Source organism: Odocoileus virginianus, chromosome 20, assembly GCF_023699985.2.
Source record: "Odocoileus virginianus isolate 20LAN1187 ecotype Illinois chromosome 20, Ovbor_1.2, whole genome shotgun sequence".
NCBI classification, from domain to species: Eukaryota; Metazoa; Chordata; class Mammalia; order Artiodactyla; family Cervidae; genus Odocoileus; species Odocoileus virginianus.
The window spans coordinates 18,028,000-18,046,855 of record NC_069693.1 but is presented as its reverse complement, the minus strand read 5'-3'; the positions used below and the strand labels follow the sequence as shown (position 1 = coordinate 18,046,855).

The window sequence follows — 18,856 nt, the reverse complement described above, 5'->3', positions numbered from 1 at the left end:
GATTTACGAAGTGTTATGTACTGGAGTGGTCCTTGCGTGTGCTGATTGCTGTTCTGGAAATTGTTAGGGGTCCTAGCAGGTTGAGATAGCAGGGACATTGGAGCAGTGGTGTCCTGTGGCCAACAATTACATGTGGTCCTTTTTCAGAGAGTTTACATTCCCGATTGTTGATTGTTTAATCATAATACTAGTCAAGGTAAATAGTTCTTTTCTTAATCTAGTATTTGTTTAATTAGTTACACGAAGTGATGTACATTTTACTTTTTTTAAATTGTTCTTTGCAACTGGATACTTTGGTTACTATGAAGTTTATGCTAATATTCTTAGTAGTTCCTCAACTAAAAGTTGCATAAAATGCCAAAAGTACATATAATATATATATTATATATATAATGGAGTGATATTTATATGTTATTTGTAATATATATATGTGTTATATATAGTATATATATAAATATTATGGAGTCACATATAAATAACCTATAGGAAAATTTGACTTTTTGTACAGAAACTTTACCAGAAAACACTGGAGGTGCTTCCATCAACAAAACTACAGAGCCGCCGAAAAGGTATACTCATTGCTGAGGTCTGCTTTCCTTACTTGCCTAGCAAATACACAGAGATGAGTATATAATCCTCTTCCCTTTCTTCCAGCTTCCACCCACAAATAAAATGGTTCCAAAAAGAGGATGTGGTCATACTGAAGATAAAAATAAGGAATGTAAAAGATTACAAATGTAAATACTTTAGAGATAGAGTCATTTTCAGGTGGGTTTATGTATAGCTTATACAATAAAATAGAAATAATTTCTAATGTTTTAAAAGGCTGACTTTATTTCTTTTTGTAAATCTAGTGCCTGGGTAGGAGAGAAATTTTACTTGGCTGATTTGGAGCTGCAAGCCAACATAATAAAAGATGATTGCAAATGCATAATTAGATATGACGAACCTATAATCACTCTTGCAAAAGAGCAGAAAGAGTCTTGGTGTGGCTTACTCAAACAGAGGGTGAGTAGAAGTCAGCCACGCTGGGTCTTAACACCCTGAGTATGCTTTATTCTCTTAAGTAATGTAAATTGTTATGTTGAACAGAATCCAAATGTGGCTTTTGATTTTGATCACTGGGAAGACTGTGATGAGGATAAGGAGGATAGCCACTTTGCCAAAGGTAAGAGGAGGTGCACCCACTCCCCAGGAGCGTTGTAGGACCTGAGCATCATGGGGGTGGACGCAGCACTCAGCAGATCCCAGGAATGCAGCCTTCGTAAGAATGGGCCGTTAATGTAAAGCCCTCAGGCGTTAGTTTTCTCCTTGTGGTTGATCTTGGTGCTAAATGTTCTGCTTTGAGAAAGTATCAACTCTTGGTTATAAACACACCTCCTTATAACACTTGTACAAATATTTCTCCTAGGAAAATAACTTACCCATAAGCAGGCAAATTTTACTTGCATGTTTCTTGCTTAAAATAATGAAAACTTGAGTCATAAAATAGAGCTAGAACCCAAGGGATTTTTTCTGCAATGACCAAAATAATGGGGGTGGGGGAAGATTTGCTAATGAATCTATAATTATTAACATATTTTTAATAACATCTACCTTTTTTAGTTGTAAATTCTAAAAACCTGTCCTGCAATGTGGCAGGCTTGGTTGAGACCAGTGACAGAAGTTCCGATGAAGATGAAAGTAATAGTGAATGAGAATGTGAATTAAAACCTGCAGAGCAGCCAGAGGGTTCTGACCAGAAATGGATATTGCTACGTGACCAGAAGCTAAGAAGACAGGCCTTTTTTCCCTCAAGGATCAAGCATTACTGTCACCTTGCGGCACTGGGATTAGTAATGGTGAGAAATTCTTAATTGATAGAAAAATGAGTTGATGATGAGACTCTGGAAGGAAGGTGGAAGCAGAGACACTGTGAGTGCTGGGCTGTCCTACTGGTCGCCTGGTGTGAAGCCTGCCTTGACACTCAGGTTAAGTGATGCAAACCAGACATTAAGGTAATGAACTGTACCACCTGGAGTTCATTGTTGTTTTTTCATCTGTGTTTGGTACATTCGTAAAACCTAATCTTGCACATATAAATTGAGATTTCTTAAAATTCATACTCTGCACTGCTTAACAGACCTCAACGGCTTCCCTGGTAGCTCAGATAGTTAAGAATCTGCCTGCAATGCAGGAGACCTGGGTTTGATCCCTGCTCAGGAAGATCCTCTGGAGAAGGAAATGGCAACCCACTCCAGTATTCTTGCCTTAGTTCCATGGGCAGAGGACCCGGGCAGGCTACAGTCCATGGGGTCGCAAAGAGTCAGACGTGACTGAGCAACTAACACGTCACTTCACTTTCAGCCATGAGTTAGCTGGCATTCAGCATAACTGTGTGTGCACTCATACTCCTAGTAGTCTTTACATATTGATAGCCGGTTACCCAGGGTAAGCTGACATCTCGCGAAGAGACAGGCCAAGGGTGAGAATGGGCTCGCCTCAGCAACAGCAAGCAGCCTGACCCAGGGCTTCCTGGAGGTGAAGCTTCTGAAGTGCCCTCGGAACCTGCAGCGTCCGGGACAAACGGGACACAGGTCTCTCTCCAGTGGAGACTGAAGAGGACTTGTGCCTGGAGGTAACGCTCAGAGTACCGGCACATGGCGAGCCCTGAAAACATTCATGGCCTCATCCTGGGATGAGGCTGCAGCACCCACAGTCACGACGTCATCAGGAAGTGTGCATTTGTCATGAGCACTTAAATGTGGGCAAGCCCAGAGCCTGGCTTTCACGTTAACTGGCAAAGTTAGACGGGCGAGCCGTTGGCAAATGTACACCCTGTGCGCTGCTTCAGTGTGGGTCTGGCAGCTTTGCCTCGAATTGGAAAATAACGTGATGGAACATGACTGCTAGGACGGCCCCCAGAATCTTTATTCTTTTTTACACATCAGAAAGCACAGGTGCCCACGTTTGTACATGTCCCAGGTGTGAAGCACCACCTGAACGGGAGGTAAACTTTGCCATCAGGCTGTCATGTCCCATGAGCAGGCGTGAACCGTCCTTTTGCTCTCAGTTTCCTCATCTGTAAAATAAGACGGTCTGCTCCTTGGTGGGCACTGCCCAGCTGTGGGGCCTGGAGTGCTGCTGGGTGGAGGCATGCCGCTGCCCTCTGAGGGGAGGGTGTGGTGTCCAGCCTGGACAGCTGCCAGAATCGCATCCTTGCTGCCACTGTGAGCCCGTGGTTCACTGGCAAGTGTCTGATCGGCACATGAGGTATACTGGGGGTGATTGTCTTTTTTTCCTGGCTGAACTGGGCCGGCTCTTCGGGAAGTTGTGGTGTCTTTGCTGGCAGAGGTTCTGGTCTGTGAAGCTCTTGAAACATTCTTATCCCATGTACGTTTCAGTAAATAACCGCTGTCACTCCCACTGGGGAGGCCACTGGGTCGGTATGCACTGGCTTTTTCCCTGAGGTGGTTGGGCACCTGCATTGTATGCGCCATTGTATCGTCTCTTTCATAAAACGCAACACATAATAATAGCAAGCAGTAGAGCTGCACAGATGTGTGCCCAGGTGAAGATGATGGGGTTTCCTGTTCCCAGAGAAGATGTTAACGCTGATTCTCGTTCACTAACAGCTGAGTGAAAGTATTGGGCAGAGGATGGCTGCATGTTTAAATTTCAATTTCTTTTTTCAGACATTTAAATTTATGACTATTTGAAGTTCTGAATTATGTTCTGTAAGATACAGGACTACTTGCTTGTGAAATGTAAACAATTACTAATTGTTTTTTGTTGTTGTTCTCTACTATTAATACATACTAATTTCATGTTTTGGGAAAGTTTCTGAAATGCATGGTAAAAGTACCTTTGTATGCTTCAAAAATTGCTCATGTTCTTAGTTTTGGTGTGAAAGTCTTTTGCAATATATCAATAAAATTTCAGTGTTTTCATGGAAATGTTACTTTTTCCATTCTTTTAGACCATATTTTGTCAGGAATATTCCTGAGTGCCAAATGCAGTAGAATTTTATACACCATACTTCTTGGTTTGACTAAAATACCAGTGAAGGTTGTCAGGGGACCTGTGACACTGAGCTTCTTGTGGACACAGGCTGCAGGTGGTTCTGGGCAGTCAGCTTTGCCCTGCAGGCCTTGACATCCAGCCTGGGACGGACCTGCCACATGTGTCCCAGGTGAAATATAGGAAGGGGTGGGGGTAGGTAGTAAAGCATTCATACTTGAGTATTTAAAAATCTATTTCAGTCAAAGCAAAGTTTCATCAATTTTATATTTAAACGTATATATGCGTGTGTGTGTGTCTGTGTGTGTGTGCGCACCTTTCTGATGATGGAGCTGAAAGAACGCCCTTTATGAAGTAGGTGTGATGTGCCCCTTGCTAGAGTCACTGTGTGGTGGCACTGCCCTGATTTAGTCCTTCCCACCACCACCGTTCTTCTGGGTTATGTCCTCGCCTGCTGATTTCAGCCAGCACCCACCCAGAGAATTAAGGATAGCTAAAAATAATAGTATCATACACGTGTGAATATGTTTGTTTGTTTCTTAAGAAAAACATCAGGAAGAAATAACCACAAATATTGTTTACAAAAATAAGTTCATCACAGCTTGGATTTGGCACAAGAGGCAGAGCTTGTTACTCTGGAGCTTCCTCTGGGGGCACGACTTCCATCAGCATCTGAAGGTGCATGGTGAGAGGCTCTGGGGGGGAAGTGCAGTTAGAAAAGCGTCAATAAAAATCAGCTTCACCCCACTTACTGGTGAGCAGTGATACTGTTACTCCTTGGTGATGTGTCTCCTGTTAGAGCCTGTGCTCGGAGGACACAGGTAGCTAGAGATGGGCAGACCCATCCTGGGAGCTGTGGTGGTTCTTTGGAGATAAGTTATTTCCCATGAAAGCATTAGGAACCTGCTAAATATTTTACTGCCACCAAACCACTTATAGGAAAAACATGAATGACTCAGTTATATGTGTATATTTAACTACCGCTGACCAAGGCTGACTGTGTAGTCTGAAGTCACTTAGTCGGCATTTCCTTTAACATACAGGTGGTTCATTCTCTCTACTTCCTTAATTCTAACTTAACAGTTTTTGTGGGGAACAGCTTGGCTAACCACTCCAAAGCGGAGAAATAAGGCGTATTTGGGTGGGGCCTTTAGGTTGTAAGTTATCCTGGCTAGATTCTCTGTCAATATAATCAAATGCAAGTCCACTTTCAGAGGCACAGGCAAATGTGGCTGGTTTTCTGATAGTTATGAACCGTTTTTTTCATTTTTGTAGTAGAGTACCAGCAACCCCTCAGCTCTAGGCTTAGGTCAGCGTAAAGAGGTTGGAGGCGGGAGGAGCTCTTTCAAGAAAGGAGCAAAGTCCTTGGGAAATAATAGAGGCCACAGGTGGACCCCAGGGGTGTCACCCTGAGGGGAACAGGTCACGTGTCCTGCCAAAGAGGAGGTGAAATTTGTTAGCTGTGTGAGACCCGTGACGAGAAAGCATCGGGACAGATGCTGGGCCTGCCTGGCTTCACTAACAGCACACGGTCCCCCGCTTGATACTTACTTGAGATTTTCTGAGCCCATCTAAACTTGTAGTGGACAAAAAGGAAATAAAATACAAGGCCGCTCAGCATAAACAACACACAGTAGAGATACTCCCACGCAGGTTTGCTGATGATCGGAGCCAGAACCAAAAACACGGATAAGAGAGTCACCAAGATGGGGATGAAAATGGGCACCTGCAGGCAAAACAACAAGGAGTCACTTGGCCGTGTGCATTTTGTTTCCCTTTTGAAATTCTTCACACCCTTGATAGAGAAAGAAGAATGTAGTTAGTTTCAATCGCTTGTAAGTAAATTTGCTGACCTTATTTCACCTGTTCTTTTTCTTTTTCCTAGATTATAAAGAAAACGCCCTCACATCGTTTTACCTGTAAAATACACATCACACATTTCTAACTGACAAGGACTTCGATTTTAACATGTTGGTTCCCTCCTTGCTCTGTCTCACGATTAATTTGTTGTCGGAATTGGATGGTGTGTCCTACACTGTCTTCATCTGGCTCTGCTGATAACTTGCTCCTCTGTCCCTCTCGTTTGCTCTAAACGGGTGGTTAGACCTGGAGGCCAGAGCCCTTTGTGGTGGAGCCGTGCACTTCCTTTCACCACCTCAGGAAGCACTTAAGGTCTGACTGCCACACTTTCGAATCCCTGAAGTCAATCAGTGAGCTCAGGGGCTCGAGAGACATCCAGTCCTAGCAGATCTGGATTCACCCATTTCTCCAGGAAGCTGTTTCTTTTCGGTAGGAAATGGACACTTAGAAACCATCATCTGGGTGGATGGAATATTCAGTGTTCTTTCACCAGGACAGAAAAAAATTATTTTTTTTCAAGAAGGGGAAAACATTGCACAAATGATTCTAATAGTTTTGATTCAAATTTAAGGTTGCGCTTTTTTCCTTATTTTACTCTAGACTTACATTTTCTTTCCTAATGCTTCTTTTTAAAAATCTTTATAATGGCTTTCACATGATTACTTATTTTCTTTATCTTATAATGTGCCTATAATAAAATAACTATACCAATTCAGTTCAGGTCAGTTGCTCAGTCGTGTCTGACTCTTTGCAACCCCATGGACTGCAGCATGCCAGGCTTCCCTATACCAGTACTACCACTGTAAGTAGCATGAAGTTTGACTTTTTTTGTAGTTCTTTTTAACAGAAGAATATAAGCCACAAGGGAAATGCAATTAAAAGTCATGCACTTTAGTATAAGTTCTGGTAATTATGCTCTGTGTGGTTATGTCATCTACTTTTTATAGAGTAATATTTTTTTATCTCCATTTGTTTGGAGTTTTCAGGGATTTGCTCTTTCCCTTTTCAGTGTTTAATTTGTTTATATTATAAATTTTTTCTTGAGTTTGCTTTATTCTTCCAGTATTTCTTTTTGAGAATAAGCACATGTATATGCACAAACATGCATACACCTGTCCATCTTCCACTACGTTTACATGAAAGGTAGCAAATACATAAAACACAGTGTTACACCTTGTTTTTTTCCATTAATATACTTCAGAGATAGCAGTGTTGTATAAAATTACTTATCCATTTTACTGCTGCATACCACTCTACTTGGTGGATGTTCCAAACTTATTCAGCTAGTCTTCCACTAATTGACATTTGGTTTGTGTTGAGTCTTCTGCTTTTACAGTTAATGCTGCAATAAATGACCTTGGGTATGTTTCATATTTTTTGTCAACTTCACTTTGGGATGGATTACCTCAGAACAAGATGACTGGGTCACAAGGTAAATGCATATGTAATTTTGCTGGATATGGCCAGGTTTCCGTCCATAGTAGCTATATCATTTGAATTCCACTAGCAGTGTTGGAAAAGGCTGTTTCCCCATGGCCACCTCCATGGGGTGTGGCCAGACTCTAGGATTTCTGCCCCATCTTACAAGCAAGAAATGGTAGCTCGTTAGAATTCTGGCGTCTGTCTCTTGTTAGGAACAAAACAGTGTGCTGGGGTCCATTTGTTTGATGTTTAAGTGTCACTGCATTTTTCTCATTGAACTGTCTTTTGTGAATTGTGTCCATTTATATCTTTTGTCCATTTCAGTTGTTAGTAACTCCCATCTCAATTTTAGGAACTCTTTAAATGAGGGCTGTTACCCTTTTTTGTGTGTGTGATATTATTGCAGATATTTCCCCTAATATTATATATATGTGCTTTCAATTTTCTTCTCCTCATTTGAATGCATGCATTTTTATTTTGGCCAGGAGATATGGTTGCCCTTTTTAAAAAATTACTTCTTGATTTTTGAGTTACTGGAAAGGTTTTCTCCATTCTTGGATTACAAAACAGTTTATGTTTTCTTCATGCATCAGTACTGTGATATTTAAATTTTAGAATCTATATTTTAATATTTAATTTAATATTTAATGGCCAGGTTTTCCCTGGCCATTCTTGCTATTAATAGTTTGTTCTTCAATATGAACTGTATAATCAGCTCGTCTAACTCCAGAGAAAAAATTAGATGCTGTTTTTTTATTGTAGTTACATGAAATGTCTAAATGAAGGATGCTGAGTTTCCCTATCCAAGATGATGATGAATTTCCATTTGTTCAAGTTACTTTTTTTGTCTTGCAGGAGAATTTTACTTTTCCACTGAGAAGTCTAACCTCTTGTTAAAGTTTATGGCTAGGTTTTTGTTTTGGACAGAGTGGGGGGAAGATGAGGTGTTGTCTTTCATTTTCTTTTAATTGCACATCATTTTTATAAATAAAGGCTATTGATTTCAGTGTCTTAATTTTATGTCTTATTACTTTACTATATTTTCTTGTAGTTTTTTCTTTGATCCTTTTGGGTTTTCCAGGTGTACAGTTTTTTTTATTTTCTTTGAAAGGAGAAAGACTTTCAAAAATCTTCTCTAAACCTTACGCTCCAAATTGCTTTCTCTTATGTAATTGCCTGGCTGCTGTCTTCAGAACAGAACTGAGATTGCTTTTTGCCATAAGGTATGTTTGTATGTGTGATCATACCAAGGAAAAGATATTGCATTTCTATTTGTGTTTCTATCAGTGATGTACGTTGAATTTTATCTGGTGGTTTTTGGCATCTGTGGGAGGTGATCATAGGGGTATTCACTGTAGGTATATTAATATAATGAATTACATCCTCCATGAATTAAATTCAGTTCATTCTAATCTTTAGCCACGCTTGTACAGACTTGACTTAGTCGTGGTATGTTTTTAATATAATTGGATTCTATTTGTTAAATTATTTTATGATTTTTCTATCAATATTCAAAAGTGAGATTGGTCTGTGATTTTTCTGTGCTGTCTTTGCAAGGTTTGGTATTACTGTTACAGTCCATAAAAATAATTTGAAAAATCAGTAAAACAACCTGTAGCTTACCTGGAAAAAAAAAAAACAGCATAAATACACAGATAAACAAAAATGGAGAAATAATCTCAGGAACATAGGAAGTTTTTTTAAAAAAAATCATGAACTATTTTGTATAGCTGTATACAAATAAATTCAAACACCTACATGAAATGGACAGTTTTCTAGGAAAATACAGTTTACTAAAACTAACCCCAGCAGAATCTGAGTTCATGGTGAAATTCTAAAAAATAATCCAGTTAAGCATCTTAAGTTCTTTCTTTAGCTTTACTGATTCCTTCTACATTCTTTTGGTTTTCTTTGTTGATTTTTCTCTTGCTTTTTGAGTTGTCTATTTAATTTGTTTTTTGTTGATGTAAGTAATATAGCAGAACTTCCTTAAAGCACTGATCATAGATTATATGTCTTATTTTCATTATTGTTATTTTTAGCAGTTTATGCACTTTGATTTCCTGTCTCCATTTGGACCAAAAAAGATGTTAATTTTTAAAATTGATTTCCTGTTTTATTGCATTATAGACAGAGGATGTGCTCTGTATCATTTCTGACTTTTTAATCGGAGTTTTTCTTGGTGGCATTACAGATTCAGACCTGTCCCCTCTTTACCTGAAAAGGTGTGACTGCTGTTTGGGGGACTCAGAATTTGATAGGAATCTCTAAAATGTACGTGTTATATTGTTTTAGATCTTCGGTCACTTTTACTAGTGATGTGCCTGGATCTATCCTGCTCTGAGGCAGATGTTTTAAAGTCTTCTATTTGTGTGTGTCTGTTTCTCCTTGTGTTTCCTGTAGTTTTATTTCGTAAAAGTAATTACGTGGTGTGGTAAATAGGTTTTCATAACTCTTATCTCTTTAGCCATTATTACTAAGTGGTCTTTGTCTTGTGTTCTGGGTCTGAGTGCTTGTCTGATAAGATCACAGCCCCTGTTTTCTATGTATTTTCATTTGCTTGGTTTTTCTTTGCCTATCCGTTTAATCTTTCACCACTTTGTAAACCTGCCTAAAAATTATTTTTTTCTTTTAATGAGCAATTTAAACTATTTAAGCTGAATAAGCCAGTTTATTCATACAGCTGGTAAGTTTGGTCTTCATATTGTTTCATATATAAAGTACCTTCTACTTAACTGTCAGTTTCCTGCTCTTTGAAGAGTGACATTCTGTGTTCTCACCAGAGGCTCTACTTCCTTTATTGTTAAAGTGGGAAAATTACCATGTATCAGGTGAAATCCCAAACTTCTAGGTAGAGTTTTCAGATGTAACTAAAAGACAGTCAATGCATATATATATCCAACATGTGTTATGGGCTTCCCTGGTGGCTCAGTGGTAAAGAATCCACCCGCAATGCAGCAGACAAGGGTGCAGTCTCTGGGTCTGCAAGATCCCCTGGAGAGAAGGAAATGGCAACTCATTCCAATATTCTTGCCTGGAAGATGACGTGGGTGGAGAAGCCTGGCAGGCTGCAATCCATGAGGCCACAGTCAGACATGAGTTAGTGACTAAGCAACAACAAACGTGTTACACCTAGAAGTTAGCTGCTTTAAAAAATGATTTCCTGGGCACCAATTAGTATGACTGTTAGTAAATGGTTACCTTTAATGCAATAACATGTTTCCCAATGTCTGAGATACACATGCTTTTTCACGCTTTTCAATACACCTACACATGAAGGTAACTTGTGTCAGGTTTGGAATGTCATTTGAAACTTTTCACACACATGTATTAGAAATACTATAGCGGGCTTTGGAAATTTAAATACTCATTTTTTCCCATATAACTATCAGTTAGACATAAGACTATTAAGAGATTCATAGATTCTGTAAAGTCTGGGAATGTTAAAAAACTAATAAGCAAAAAAACAACAGTAACAACAAAAAACCCTAATAAGCATTTTACTGAGAAAATGTCAACCAGGAAGATATTCTGATTTGTTCCCCTGTTTGAGTCTTTATATATAGGTTCTTTCATGATGTTGTTTCATGGGTATGTATGTGTGTGTGTTGGATATATTTATCTATAAACACTATTTTTCTTGCTTCTCAACCTAGGGATCAAACCCAGGTCTCCCACATTGCAGGCAGATTCTTTATCGACTGAGCCACCAAGGAAGCCCTTTCTGAGCATTACCATTATAAATAGGTAATAATAATAATGTTATTATTATTATATAGCATTATAATATAATACCTCTATCTCCCCTTTTTTTGTTCATAATAAGCAGTAATGAAGCTTTCTTCTCCCCCATCCAGCATCTAATTTCTTTTTTGTCGTTGTGTCAGTTCATTTTATTTATTATTATTTTTTTTTCCCCAGCATCTAATTTCAAATGGTATCCTAAAGCAGTTTCTCTGACACACTTCCCTTAACTTGAATACTTTCCTATGCTTTCTCGTCCACTTTTGTTATATTATGTTGTCGGTGCTTAATAATTACATACTGTTTTGCTATCCTTATCTCCTGTCGTTAAGTCTTAGTTCTTAAATATATTCACCTTATGCCCATGACTTTTTGGTTTCTAAAGCTCATTCTCTAGTGATGCCAAAGGAAGGAAGGTCTCATATAACAATGTATGCTTTGAGTTCTCTCATTGGTAACTTTATTCTTCAAGGTCAGTTTGAGTAGATATAAAATGTTTGACTTATATTTTCCTTCCGTGAATATCTTAAATAAGTTGCCCACTGTCTTATGGCATAAAGTGTAGCTGGTAAGAACTCTAATGCTTGTATATTTCCTTTTCTTTATAAGTGAATTGGGGTGGAAGAGGACAAGAAAGAGGATGTGATATACCCAAAGTGTTTTTAAAAAAAAAAAAAAACTCCATAGTTTTATCAGAATGTATTTATTGTTGCCCACTCTAGTTAGGATACCCCAGTTATACTGTATGCCTTTCAGTGTGTTGATTCAAGTCCCTGCCTCCTCTTAAGGTCCCCTCTCCTCCTTTCCTTCCAAATTCAGGAAATGTTTCTTAAATCACAGCTTTTAAGAATTCTATTACTTGCATTTTCTTCTTCAGCAACTCCAGTTACACATATGATGATCTCTCTCATTTTCTTTCCTGTCTCCTTATTTTTCCTCAAATCCTTTTTATGTCTGTTTGAGAGGTTTTGTGCAGATTACAAATCTGTGCTACCATCATGATTTTACATGCTTGATTTCCTGATTGAGGGGAACTGCCTGATCGCAGCAGGCCACTCTGCTGACTTTAGCAACTGGGTAACTGTCAAGCTACCGTGCCAGAAAGACTTTTAACCAGATTTCTGAAACAGAATTCCAAAGCTAAAGACACTATTTTTATTCTTGCTATATAGTTTCTGAAGCCCTCTTCTTGCCTACCTTTTTCTTAAATCTGTGCTTGTTATCATAGGAATATATGTGCTAAGTCGCTACAGTCATGTCCAACTCTTTGCGACCCTATGGACTATAGCCCTCCAGGCTCCTCTGTCCATGGGATTCTCCAGGCAAGAATACTGGAGTGGGTTGCCATTTCCTTCTCCAAAGAATATATGCCATAGGTTTAAAAGAAAAGCCCGTAACATAAGCAAAACACAATACATTCTCCTTCCCCACCGATATATGGACCCACAGCAGCCATGGAGGCAGGTGGGAAGGAGCCTAAGACAGATTGCAGAAGTGGACTGTAGGTGGCTGCATGCACAGGAGCAGGTCTGGGTCTGAGTCAGAAGTCCCCATCAGTAGACAAAAAGTGTATGCTTGAGAGATCCTGCAACTGCCAGAACTGGAACTCTCCCTTTGCTTAGACAGGTCACAGGTATTGCTGATAACGTTAATAAATTAATAATGAGATGGCTGACTGGACCATAATTTATATGAGATGAAGAGGAAACTCCACTCTTAAGTATGACATTCAGGAGAAAAGGTTGAAAATAGAAAGCACGCTCCTAGAACTTAAAATAGTTACATCTAAATGAATAAATTAGTTACCTGTGTCTAGCTCACTTCAGGAAAACAAAGCCACTTGTGACATTTGGGGAACTAAACCTACCTTGATAGGTCTTTTCAGTTCTTTCCTTGTAAACCTCATCACAATTAGTCCAGTGATCGTCAAACCATAAAACAGCCATGCAGCAAAACTGAAGTAATTGACTAAAGAGTTTATGTCACCAGGGATGATGTAAATGATCGCTATCATGCTCTAGAAGAAAGAAGAATGAATTCTTAGGTCATCAGTACATGAAAACATTATCCTTATGACTTCACAAAAGACAAAAGAAGCAGTGGATAAAAGCCTTAATGTGAAAGAAAACTTTTGTTTATCCCATTATATTTGGGGTCAAGCCAGACTGGTGAAATTATAGCTCTTTTCTTTGAGGCGTGATGGAAAGGGCTTGGAAGATAGGTAGCTCTTTTAAACAGGAGAAAAACAAAATGTATATCACATCAGCTTCCTAATTATTAATTTTCCCGGCAGAGAGTTTTCACTGGGGGAAAGAAGCCTGCACTAGAAAACCCAGGCTGTCTAGGTCTGGTATTGACTGCATTTACTGCACTATCCTGGACTTGTAATCCCTGTAATTCTGGATCTGTTTTCTCATCTCCAGAGGGAGTAGGTTGACAGAGAACAGGGGCTCTCCTCGGGGTGGGAGGAAGATTCTGGCCCTTAAGCTAGGATGTGGATGGTCCAGAGTTGCCCATAATAGTTACATACAACCAAGGACTACCCCTCACTGAGAAATTCCAATCAGAAAATGTCAAAGGGCCTTTAGTTCACAAGCATCCCTTGACTTATGAATTATTGGACCACAATGAGAAGCTGTTGTCATTAGCCACCTCGTAAAACGCCTTATTCTCCTTCCCCATAAGCTAGTGGGGTTTTGTACAGTTTGTTACCAGGGACCCAAAGCACACAAATGTGCATGTAAGACATGTAGAGGGTACAAGCTTGGAAGATTCAAACCGTATCTTTCATAGATAAATTTAGAACAAGAGGCAGAAATTGGGTAAATTATTTTAATTGTTTTGAACTTTTTTAGATACCTGAGGACTGGGGAACCTGGGTCATTTGAAAATAACTGAACTTAGTGATCAAGTTTATCATCCAGACTGAGGGACCCTCTGCCTTAAGAGGGTGTTTTCATGGGAGAATTCATACTTACATGAAAGATGATGGCAGGAGCTGGAGTGAGGCGCTTGACACTAATGTAAGACAGCACTTTTAGCATGTGGCCTTCCCGGCCTGCAACAAAAACAAGTCTGAAAGGGCAATAATAAGGAAGTCAGTTGATGAAAGAGTATAGGTTACAGTATGATCACAGAGCAAGTGTGTCCTAATCTCACTACTGAGGCCACAGAGAAAAGGACTGAGTTATGACCCGGGTATTTTCAGATAGGAGTCCAGTCTCTGGAATAAGTGAGTTTTGCACAAGTAAGCTGGTTAAATGCATCTTAGAGGAATACCTTTTCACACTGTTCATGGGGTTCTCAAGGCCAGAATACTGAAGTGATTTGCTGTTCCCTTCTCCAGAGATTTCTTCAAGAAAATTAGAGATACTAAGGGAAAATTTCATGCAAAGATGGGCACAATAAAGGACAGAAATGGTATGGACCTAACAGAAGCAGAAGATATTAAGAAGAGGTGGCAAGAATACACAGAAGAACTATACAAAAAATATGATAATGACCCAGATAACCATGATGATGTGATCACTCACCTAGAGCCAGACATCCTGGAATGTGAAGTCAAGTGGGCCTTAGGAAGCATTGCTATGAACAAAGCTAGTGGAGGTGATGGAATTCCAGCTGAGCTATTTCAAATCCTAAAAGATGATGCTGTTAAAAGTGCTGTACTCAATATGCCAGCGAATTTGGAAAACTCAGCAGTGGCCACAGGACTGGAAAAAGTCAGTTTTCATTCCAATCCCAAAGAAAGGCAATGCCAAAGAATGTTCAAATTACATCAAATACCGCACAATTGCACTCATCTCACACGCTAGCAAAGTAATGCTCAAAATTCTCCAAACGAGGCTTCAACAGTACGTGAACTGAGAACTTCCAGATGTTCAAGTTGGATTTAGAAAAGGCAGAGGAACCAGAGATCAAATTGCCAACATCCATTGGATCACAGGAAAAGCAAGAGAGTTCCAGAAAATATCTACTTCTGCTTTATTGACTACACCAAAGCCTTTGACTGTGTGAATCACAGCAAACTGTGGAAAATTCTTAATGAGATGGGAACACCAGACCATCTTACCTGCCTCCTGAGAAATCTGTATGCAGGTCAAGAAGCAACAGTTAGAACTGGACATGGAACAATGGACTGGTTCCAAATTTGGAAAGGAGTACATCAAGGCTGTATAATGTCACCCTGTTTATTTAACTTCTATACAGAGTACATCATGCAAAATGCCGGGCTGGATGAAGCACAAGCTGGAATCAAGATTGCTGGGAGAAACATCAATAACCTCAGATATATGACTTCCCTGGTGGCTCAGATGGTAAAGCATCTGCCTACAATGCAGGAGACCCAGGTTTGATCCCTGGGTAGGGATGATCCCCTGGAGAAGGAAATGGCAACCCACACCAGTACTCTTGCCTGGAAAATCCTATGGACGGAGGAGCCTGGTAGGCTACAGTCCATGGGGTTGCAAAAAGTCAGACAGGACTGAGAAACTTCACTTTTGCTTTTTTCAGATATGCTGATGACACCATCCTTACAGCAGAAAGTGAAGAGGAACTAAAGAGCCTGTTGATGAAAGTGAAAGAGGAAAGTGAAAAAGCTGGCTTAAAATTCAGCATTCAAGAAGCAAAGATCATGGCATCTGGTCCCATCACTTCATGGCAGATAGATCGGGCAACAATGGAAACAGTGACAGACTTTATTTTCTTGGGCTCCAAAGTCACTGCAGATGGTGACTGCAGCCATGAAATCAAAAGACGCTTGCTCCTTGGGAAGAAAAGCTATGACCAACCTAGACAGCATATTAAAAATTAGAGACATTACTTTGCCAACAAAGGTTCATCTAGTCAAAACAATGGTTTATCCAGTAGTCCTGTATGGACTTGAGAGTTGGACCATAGAGAAAGCTGAGCACCAAAGAATTGATGCTTTTGAACTGTGGTGTTGTAGAACACTCTTGGGAGTCCCTTGGACTGCAAGGAGATCAAATCAGTCAACCCTAAAGGAAATCAGTCCTGAATATTCATTGGAAGGACTGATGCTGAAGCTCCAATACTCTGGCCACCTGATGCAAAGAACTGACTCATTGGAAAAGACCCTGATGCTGGGAAAGATTGAAGGCAGGAAGAGGAGGGGACGACAGAGGATGAGATGGTTGGATGGCATCACCGATTCGATGGACATGAGTTTGAGTAAGCTCTGGGAGTTGGTGATGGACAGGGAAGCCTAGTGTGCAGCAGTCCATGGGGTTGCAAAGAGTTGGACATGATTAAGCAACTGAACTGAACTGAGAGGAATGCAGCCTGGTACAGAGGGGTCAGCTGGGGGAGGGGTAGGTGAAGTGGGAGGTTGGGGAGGCCCTTTCAAGGAGGAGATACCTGATCTAAGTCCTGAAATTTGTGCAAGAAACAAATGTAAAAACTATTCCAGGGCTTTTGAACCACAGTTCTTGATGCACTTGACAGATGCCAACACAGATGTGCCTTGCACTTCTTAAATCTAGTTTGGTACTTTTCAAAAAAATCAGAAAATTAAGGATGAGTCAGCTGATGCAAACAAGTGGCTTAATAACACCTACCCCTTCCCAGAACTCCTGATTATTCAAGAATATGAAAGGCAGTGTCTAAAATGGTAAGTTAAAGGTGAAGGAGAGCTAAATGGAATTCCTAACAAAACAAAAAGTTATCGTAGTTAAGAATTTAATCAACAGAAGAATACAAATTTAAAAAGTACTTTGGCCACCTGGTGTGAAGAACTGACTCGATGGAAAAGACCCTGATGCTGGGAAAGATTGAAGGCAGGAGGAGAAGGGGACGACAGAGGATGAGATGGCTGGATAGCATCACTGACTCAATGGACGTGAGTTGGAGCAAGCTCTAGGAGTTGTTAATGGACAGGGAAGCCTGGCTTGCTGCAGTCCATGGGGTTGCAAAGAGTTAAACACAACTAAGTGACTGAACTGAACTGAGACTGAATATGAAGCATAGAGAAATAGAAAATACAGCCAGGAAATTTAGAAAGAAACACAGGAAGAAGCTTGAATATATTGAATGGGATAAGGAAATTCAAAGAAGAGCAGAAAGGGACTTCCCTGGTGGTCTGGTCCAATGGCTAAGACTCTGTGCTCCCAATGCAGAGGACCTGTGTTTGATTCCTGGTCTGGGAACTAGATCCCACATGCTGCAACTAAGAGTTTTCATGCTGCAATTAAAGATCCTGGATGCTGCAACTAAGAGTTAACATGCTGCAAGTGAGTTCACATGCAACAACTAAAGATGCTACATGCTGCAACTAAGACCCAGTACAACCAAATAAATAAATCTTAAAAAACAACAAAGAGGAACAGAGAGCCTTTACACAATCAAAACATTCTGAGCCTTCAGACTGAACCCAGTTCAGGAAATAAAACATAGCCAGATATAAACATTATAGTGGAAGGGAAAAACTTTAAGCTACGGAGTTTAAAAGATTAACTACAAAATTAGGACGGTCAGAACAACAGCCATCTCATGAGAAATAACACTTTGAAAGTGATGAGGGAAATTGATTAGATTTTCAGATTAGAATTCTGCATAGCTAAATCATCATTCAAGACTACTGGCAAAATAAATGTTTAGATAAACAATAGCTATGAGACATTTACTTTTCTTCAGTCCTTGTTGGAAACTATTAAAAAGTCTACTCCAACAAAAGAGGACATTGAACTAAGTTTATTGAAGAAGTAATGTTAAGGAGACAGCAGTAAAACATGTTTTGTATATATGTAAGTATTGGATTTTTTATTTTTGTCATGATAGACTTTTTTGGAGGATTGGTTTACTTCACGAGCACGGTGTGGCTGATATACTAGATGATGTGAAAGGGAAAGCCCTTGCAAGAGCGGAAAGAAAACTGAGATACTGATAGGCTGTAGTAGGTATTCATGTTAAATTTTAAAGGAGATTACTAAAAGAATAGAAATATAACTTCCATCTACATCAGTACAAGAAAAGAAAAGGAATAAAAACATTTCATGGTTAATAAATGAGGGTAAGATTTTTTAAGCCAAGAAAACACAAAGGAATATGCTAGGAATTAATCTATCTGTAGCAGTAATCATATCCAATGTAATCAAATTCCACCTGCTTAGCTGGAGACTGTCAGGTTGGGTTTGTTGAAAGAGACACAAGCCAGAACCCATATCACTGAGAGGTAGACAATAAAAGGGGTTAGACATGTGACTAAAAGTAGCAGTCTGAAAGACAGCTGATTCAGCAATATCAATATCAGATTAGAATTTAAGGCAAAAAGAGCATTCCTACTGAAAAAGGAAATAATCTACCAAAAAGATATAAAAAAACAGGAGCCCTTGCAAATAAACAGTAAAGGTAGAAAATTAACCACATACAAAGCTAGTAGGAAGGTTAAAAGAAGGTAAAAAGTCATCTATATATCACAACAAGTAGTTAAATACACAAAACAATTAGATGCAGTAAAACATGTTGTCAAAAGCAGTACTCATAAGTGGAGGACAATACAAAGGCGGGGTTGTTCAATGCATTTGAAATTAGATCAGCAACTTAAAGCGGTCGTGTGTGTGTGTGTGTGTGTGTGTGTGTGTATACTTTGTTATATATAAACTTCACACAACTCAAACCAAAACTATAATAGATTCAAAAATAAAAAGGAATTCAAACATAACATGAAAGATTACCATCTAATCACAAGAGAGGAACAAAAAAGACCTATTAAAACAACCTCAAATAACAAAGTGGTGATAAGAACATACATTTATGTAATTACTTTAACTGTAAGTGGGCTAAATGCTCAAAAGACATAGAGTGGATATAAAAT

General features: G+C 39.4%; 2 protein-coding genes and 1 non-coding gene across 5 annotated transcripts in view; 2 read left to right on the top strand and 1 right to left on the bottom strand.

The window, feature by feature from the left end:
• Positions 1-3,935, top strand: part of TDRD12 (tudor domain containing 12) — a 103,398-nt gene extending 99,463 nt beyond the window's left edge. For all 3 annotated transcript variants that reach the window (XM_070451007.1, XM_070451009.1, XM_070451008.1), the window contains exons 28-32: positions 509-569; positions 655-768; positions 855-1,008; positions 1,093-1,168; positions 1,606-3,935. In XM_070451007.1, the coding sequence (XP_070307108.1) occupies positions 509-569; positions 655-768; positions 855-1,008; positions 1,093-1,168; positions 1,606-1,697 (497 nt within the window). In that variant the 3' untranslated portion in view covers positions 1,698-3,935. The remainder of the gene's footprint in view (positions 1-508; positions 570-654; positions 769-854; positions 1,009-1,092; positions 1,169-1,605) is intronic.
• A 587-nt stretch (positions 3,936-4,522) lies between these two features.
• SLC7A9 (solute carrier family 7 member 9) overlaps positions 4,523-18,856 on the bottom strand; it is a 29,109-nt gene continuing 14,775 nt past the window's right edge. Inside the window, exons 10-13 of the mRNA XM_020873184.2 lie at positions 14,004-14,100; positions 12,893-13,042; positions 5,551-5,725; positions 4,523-4,694 (exon numbers count right to left, since the gene is read on the bottom strand). Coding sequence (XP_020728843.2) covers positions 4,630-4,694; positions 5,551-5,725; positions 12,893-13,042; positions 14,004-14,100 — 487 coding nt within the window. The 3' untranslated portion in view covers positions 4,523-4,629. The remainder of the gene's footprint in view (positions 4,695-5,550; positions 5,726-12,892; positions 13,043-14,003; positions 14,101-18,856) is intronic.
• TRNAC-ACA (transfer RNA cysteine (anticodon ACA)) lies at positions 15,324-15,395 on the top strand. The gene has a single exon. It is a non-coding gene; the product is annotated as a tRNA-Cys (tRNA).